This window comes from Colobus angolensis, unplaced genomic scaffold, assembly GCF_000951035.1.
Source record: "Colobus angolensis palliatus isolate OR3802 unplaced genomic scaffold, Cang.pa_1.0 Scaffold180, whole genome shotgun sequence".
Taxonomy (NCBI): Eukaryota; Metazoa; Chordata; class Mammalia; order Primates; family Cercopithecidae; genus Colobus; species Colobus angolensis.
This window is the reverse complement of record NW_012114933.1, coordinates 5367668-5374491: the sequence shown is the minus strand read 5'-3', so window position 1 is coordinate 5374491 and position 6824 is coordinate 5367668. Positions and strand designations below refer to the sequence as shown.

Genomic DNA, 6824 nt, shown 5'->3' with positions numbered 1-6824 from the left:
AAAAAAAAAAAAAAAAAAGCAGCACTCTATGAGATTAACAGCAGATTAGAAAATTTAGAAGCAAAGATTAATAAATTTAAAGACATTGCATCAAAAATGATCCAAAACTGAAACTCAAAAGAAAAAAAAATGAATATAGTATCAGTGAGTATTGAGACAACTTTAAGTGGCCCAATATAGAGTCCTTGAACAAGAGCACTGAGGACTGCAGAAACAAACCCTAAGACAAGAAAAAAAAATGCAAAAATAACACCAAAGTACATAAAAAACAAACTGCTTAAAATCAATGATCAAAATAAATATTAAAAGCAGCCAGAGGAAAAAAGACACATTACGTACAGAGGATCAAAGGTATATTGGGATTTCTTGTCATAAACTATGCAAGTCAAAAGCCAGTCTTAAAAGAAAATTACAATTCTATACCAAAGGAAAATATCTCTCAAAAATAAAAAAGTAAAAGATTTTCTCATCAGTAGAACTGCACTCTAATAAAATGCTAAAGGCATTTCTTCAGATAGAAGGGAAATGATGCTGTACAGAAAACAAGATCAAACGTCACTTATCAGACATGTCAAATTATTTAAGAAACATATTTATTTAAGAAACATATCAAAAACATGGCCAGGCATGGTAGCTCATGCCTGTAATCCCAGCAATTTGGGAGGCCAAGGTGGGACGACTGCTTGACCCCAGGAATTTGAGACCCTGTGTTGTCTCTAAACAAAAATAAAAAATTAGACAGGTGTGATAGTGCATGCCTTTAGTACCATCTACTAGGGAGGCTGAGGCAGGCAGATTGCCTGAGCCCAGAGGTCAAGGCTGCAGCGAGCCATGACTGCACAGAAGAAAAAAAAAAAAAAATCACATCAATAGATGCAAAAAAAGCACTTGACAAAATCTAGTATCTAAATACTTTATACACATATACATACATACGCAAACAAAATCTCTGCAAACTAGGAACAGAAGTTCCTCAAACTGATAAATAAAAAGCATCTGTGAAAAACCAACAGGTAATATCATGCTTAACAATGAAAGCCTGAGTGTTTTTCTCCTAACATGAGGAACAAGAAAAGAATGTCCTCTTTTATTACTTCAATTAAACACTGTATTAAAGGTTCAATAAGACAAGACATTGTTCAAAAGGGACAAGTAAAACCATCTTCACTTGTAGAAATTAAACAAACAACAAAAAAGAAACTTCTGAAGAGTGAAATAAGACACAAAGTGATTTTAAAAAGAAAGCTACTCACTCGGCGCATACTGTTTTTCCCGCTGATGTATGTGCAGATACTAGAACAGACTGATTATTGTCAACACACTGAATGGCTTCTCTTTGAAAAGCATCAAGAATGAATGGGTATTCCTATAAAAACAAAATATTAATATCTGCATAAAACATCTAGTCGTATCAGAGCATACTTAAAATCAAAACACAAGCAGGCTACCCCCCAAAACATTCTGGGAGTATTCCTTTATAATTCTATTTAGAAAACATACTACAGGCCGGGCGCGGTGGCTCAAGCCTGTAATCCCAGCACTTTGGGAGGCCGAGACGGGTGGATCACGAGGTCAGGAGATCGAAACCATCCTGGCTAACACGGTGAAACCCCGTCTCTACTAAAAATACAAAAAAAATTAGCCGGGCGAGGTGGCGGGCGTCTGTAGTCCCAGCTACTCGGGAGGCTGAGGCAGGAGAATGGCGTGAACCCGGGAGGGGGAGCTTGCAGTGAGCTGAGATCCAGCCACTGCACTCCAGCCTGGGGGCAGAGCGAGACTCTGTCTCAAAAAAAAAAAAAAAAAAAAAAAAAAATGCAAAAATTAGCCGGGCGAGGTGGCGGGCGTCTGTAGTCCCAGCTACTCGGGAGGCTGAGGCAGGAGAATGGCGTGAACCCGGGAGGGGGAGCTTGCAGTGAGCTGAGATCCAGCCACTGCACTCCAGCCTGGGGGCAGAGCGAGACTCTGTCTCAAAAAAAAAAAAAAGAAAAAAAAGAAAACATACTACACATTAGTGAAAATAAGGAACAGTAAACTACATTTTTGCCCAAACAACATAGAAGCTAATTCTGCTCTCTAATCTTTCGATTATTACATTATGTTGGTACATATTATATTAATAACAAAATAATCATTACCATTTATCAAAAACAAGCTCTGTGGCCAGGCACTGTGTAACACATTTTCCATATATTATTACTAATTTTCACAACAACCCCTATCATAGATATTATTTCCTTTCACAGGCAGCAACTCTGAGGCTCTAAAAAGTGAAGTCTCTCAGTAAAGTTCACTCTGTAGAGGCAGAACATTACATCTATTAGACTTTAAGAGTTTATGCATACTCTACCATACTGCCTTTTTTATTTACAGAAAATTACTTGGAAAATTAAACCTTAAAATTTCTTGGCCTTTTAAGGTCTATTAGGCCTTCAAAATCCGTCTAATAAAAGCAGAGTTCAGGTTTCATTAGAAGCCTGTTAAAACCCCAAAACTATAGGCAAAAACTAGTACGCATGTATTTTTTTCTGTAGAAAGGCTGATAACTTTCATTCCTTTTACAAGGTTGAGAATCACAACTTTAATATTTTAAAATCTCATCACGTGATAGCTGGTTTCCAGCATAGTTGTTAACTAATTCCGTTCTCATTATATTTGTCTTTGGTTGGCTTGTTTTTGATACATACATATGTATGTTCTGGGAAATATAAAAATCTCATTTGAAATAAGAATTTTAAGAAAAAGAGAGTCTCACAAAACTATATAAACTGCATCACCCAAAGTACAGACCTTAGCAGCTTTTCCAACTCGAGGTTTAAGTGGTAAATAATCTTCATCTGCAGGAAGCGCAACCTGGTAACAAAGTAAAAAAGAAAAAAACAAAACAAAAACAAAATACCTCACCAACTATTTGACAACTGATGTATTTAGCATTCCATAATGAATGATGGTTTGGAAAATAAAACTGATGAACCAGAGTGATGAACTTTAACTGTCTTAGACACTGTAAATCAAATAACTGTCTTTAAGAACAAGGCAAAAAGCTAGTTTCGACACTCAAAAATTACATCTACTTGCTGTCGACGGGTAATAACTGAAAGCTGATGTTTATTTCCCTGAAGAAACTGTGTATTTATTAAAGTTGAAACTACTACAACACAGAAGAATAACAACACAGTGAGTAGAAAACAACATAGAACAAAAAGAGAAACTTTTGAATGCTCATATGCTGACAGGGAATGGCAATTAGAAAAAAGGAGACTCTAGAGATAGTTAAGGGAAAAGGAAATTAATAAAGTCTTTGTGCAGTGTAGTGATTCCTCAAGGATCTAGAACTAGAAATACCATTTGACCCAGCAATCTCATTACTGGGTATATACCCAAAGGATTATAAATCATGCTACTACAAAGACACATGCACACGTATGTTTATTGAGCCACTATTCACAACAGCAAAGACTTGGAACCAAGCCAAATGTCCATCAATGACAGACTGAATAAAGAAAATGTGGCACATATACACCATGGAATACTATGCAGCCATAAAAGCTGATGAGTTCATGTCCTTTGCACGGACATGAATGAAGCTGGAAACCGTCATTCTCAGCAAATTATCTCAAGATGAATTGATGGGTGCTGACGAGTTGATGGGTGCAGCACACCAACATTGCACAAGTATACATATGTAACAAACCTGCACGTTATGCACATGTACCCTAGAACTTAAAGTATAATAAAAAAAAAAAAATAAAAATAAAGTTTTCTCTTGCCCAAAAAAAAAAAATAAATAAATAAAGTTATACCATGTACTACAAAAAAAAAAAAAAAAAAAAAGAACACAAAACCAAACACTGCATGTTCTCACTCGTAAGTGGGAGTTGAACAATGAGATCACATGGACACAGGGCAGGGAACATCACATATCGGGGCCTGTAGAGGGGTGGGGGCCTAGGGGAGGGATAGCATTAGGAGAAATACCTAACGAAGGTTGACAAGTTGATGGGTGCAGTAAAGCACTGTGGCACATGTATACCCATGTAACAAAATTGCACATTCTGCACATGTACCCCAGAACTTAAAGTATAATAATTAAAAATAAATAAAGTCTTTGTGGAGATAGGATAAGATACAACCAACAACACTGGCAGAACAACCATCCTTAGTCTGGAAGGGGAATGTGACAGGTGCAAATAGCCTTGGTGATGGAGGTTATAATCAGAGGACATTTCAACTTGATATCCTCAAGCCTGTGAAGAGGAAAAGTCACCCTGCTGAGAAAGTAAGAAGTGACAGAATGATGGGCTTAAAGATAATCATGGAGCACAGAAAGGGCTTCTGACCTCTTGAAAATAGAGTTTATTTATTTATTTATTTATTTCTGAGACAGAGTCTTGCTCTGTTGCCCAGGCTTGAGTACAGTGGTGCGATCTCAGCTCACTGCAACCTCCAACTCCCTGGTTCAACAATTTCCCTGCCTCAGCCTCCTGAGTAGCTGGGATTACAGGCACACACCACCATGACCAGCTAATTTTTTTTGTATTTTTAGTAGAGATGGGGTTTCACCATGCTGGCCAGACTGGTCTCAAACTCCTGACCTCAGGCAATCCACCTGCCTCGCCCTCCCAAAGTGCTGGGATTACAGATATGAACCACCGCGCCCAGTCATGTTTATGCTTTTCCATCTTTTATAAGCCCAGATAACTGAATACGGTCTCACGTATCTTGAATGATCAAATGGACATCGCACCTGTCAGACACTACGTACTATTTCTAAAACATAAGAGACTTTCGGTAGAAAAATAAATATTTTAAAAGATAAATTTCTAAAAATCATGTCTTTTGCAGTAATATGGATGCAGCTGGAGGCCATCATCCTAGGTGATTTAATGCAGAAACAGAAAATCAAATACTGCATAATTCTTGCTATCTTTAGTGAGAGCTAAACATAGGGTACACATGGACATAAACATAGGAACAATAGACACTGAGGACTCCAAAAGCAGGAAGTGAAAGTGGGAAAGGGTTGAAAAACTATTTAATACCTATTGGGTAGTATGTTCACTATTTGGGTGACAGGTTCAGCTGAAGCCCAAACCTCAGCATCACACAATATACCCACGTAACAAACCTGCATATGGCTAGGCACAGTGCCTCACGCCTGTAATCCCAGCACTTTGGGAGGCCAAGACGGGTGGATCACCTGAAGTCAGGAGTTTGAGACCAGCCTGACCAACATGGTGAAACCCAGTCTCTACTAAAAATAAAAATAAAAACTAAAAAATAAAAAAAACTAGCCAGGCGTGGTGGCATGCACCTGTAATCCCAGCTGCTTGGGAGGCTGAGGCAGAAGGATTGCTTGAGTCTGGGATGCGGAGGTTGCAGTGAGCTGAGATCGCATCACTGCACTCCAGCCTGGACGACACAGTGAGACTCTTAAAAAAAAAAAAAAATTCAAACCTGCATATGTACCTCTTGAATCTAAATTTTTTTTTTAAAAAAAGATAAAGTTCTAAACCTACACCAAAGCCTTTTTAATTTGGATTACGCTGCTTATTGAATAGACTTTTAATGAGATTCTCCAATTACCTATAAAAATAACTTGCTATAATGTTTATACTATAATAAAAAGTTTTGAGAAGAAAACAGTGTTATAGTTCCATTAGGTCCCTAATGTGTATAAATTCTCACTTCTAAATGGATACAAGCTATCACTGACCACCATCTTGTGGCAGAACAAAGAAACTGCAATTTATCAGTCAATGGAGCAAGACATGAAATAGCATGTAACCTTCAAAAGTAGCACTGTTACTTAACTTTAGGAGTAGGAATGTTCTAAACACCTATTCTATGCTAGGTACTTTACCTAATTTACTTCTACAATCCTCACAACCACACCACAAGGAGATCCCTTTATTGCAAATCTTAAAACTTCAAAAAAACAATGTTTTTTAATAAACAAAGAAGTTAAGAAATTTACCCAAGATTGGCCTGGCGTGGTGGCTCACGCCTGTAATCCCAGCACTTTGGGAGGCTGAGGCAGGTGGATCACGAGGTCAGGCATCTGAGATCAGCCTGGCCAACAGAGTGAAACCCCGTCTCTACTAAAAATACAAAAATTAGCCGGGTGTGGTGGTGCGTGTCTGTAATCCCAGCTACCCAGGAGGCTGAGGCAGGAGAATCGCTTGCACCCGGGAGGCAGAGGTTGCAGTGAGCTGAGATCGTGCCATTGCACTCCAGCCTGGGTGACAACAGCGAAATTCTGCCAAAAAAAAAAAGCTGTCAAAATAAGAAACTTACCCAAGATTATAGTTAGGAAAAATGCTGGGGGAGGATCTGAACCCAAGTTTAATTACAAAGCCCCAACTCTTCCACTAGGTACCCCATGGAAACTATTTATTGTTTCCAAGGCCCTCACGGCTAAACTGTCTGCTGATCATCATACTAGATAGTCCAAAGAAAAATCCCATTTATAACACTAACCTTCAGTATGTTGTTTGTACTTACCTCATGTGTACAACCTTCAACAGTTTCAACTGATTGTACCTTGACTCTGGGCATCAGGTCTGCCAAACTTAAAAAAAATATTGTTTAAAGTTACACAAAAATAAATTACTTTTCTATAATTTGGTAATAAGCCTCACATTGCACTGTTAAGGAAAATGACAATGTCCAATCATCAGTATTCCACACAGGAAAAACTTTGGCTACTAAGAATACATAGAAATGTTTTCACATTATGCAAATACACACTGAAAATTAAAAATGACCAGTTAACATCCTTTATTACAGATACAGAACATACTGCCAAGGATTATTCAAATAATTAT

General features: G+C 38.0%; 1 protein-coding gene across 2 annotated transcripts in view; it reads right to left on the bottom strand.

The window, feature by feature from the left end:
• Nucleotides 1-6824, bottom strand: part of SKIV2L2 (superkiller viralicidic activity 2-like 2 (S. cerevisiae)) — a 131066-nt gene that overhangs the window by 108145 nt on the left and 16097 nt on the right. Inside the window, exons 3-5 of one of the 2 annotated variants that reach the window (XM_011939369.1) lie at nucleotides 6502-6568; nucleotides 2788-2850; nucleotides 1254-1366 (exon numbers count right to left, since the gene is read on the bottom strand). In XM_011939369.1, the coding sequence (XP_011794759.1) occupies nucleotides 1254-1366; nucleotides 2788-2850; nucleotides 6502-6568 (243 nt within the window). The remainder of the gene's footprint in view (nucleotides 1-1253; nucleotides 1367-2787; nucleotides 2851-6501; nucleotides 6569-6824) is intronic. The other variant, XM_011939370.1, reaches the window with a different exon arrangement.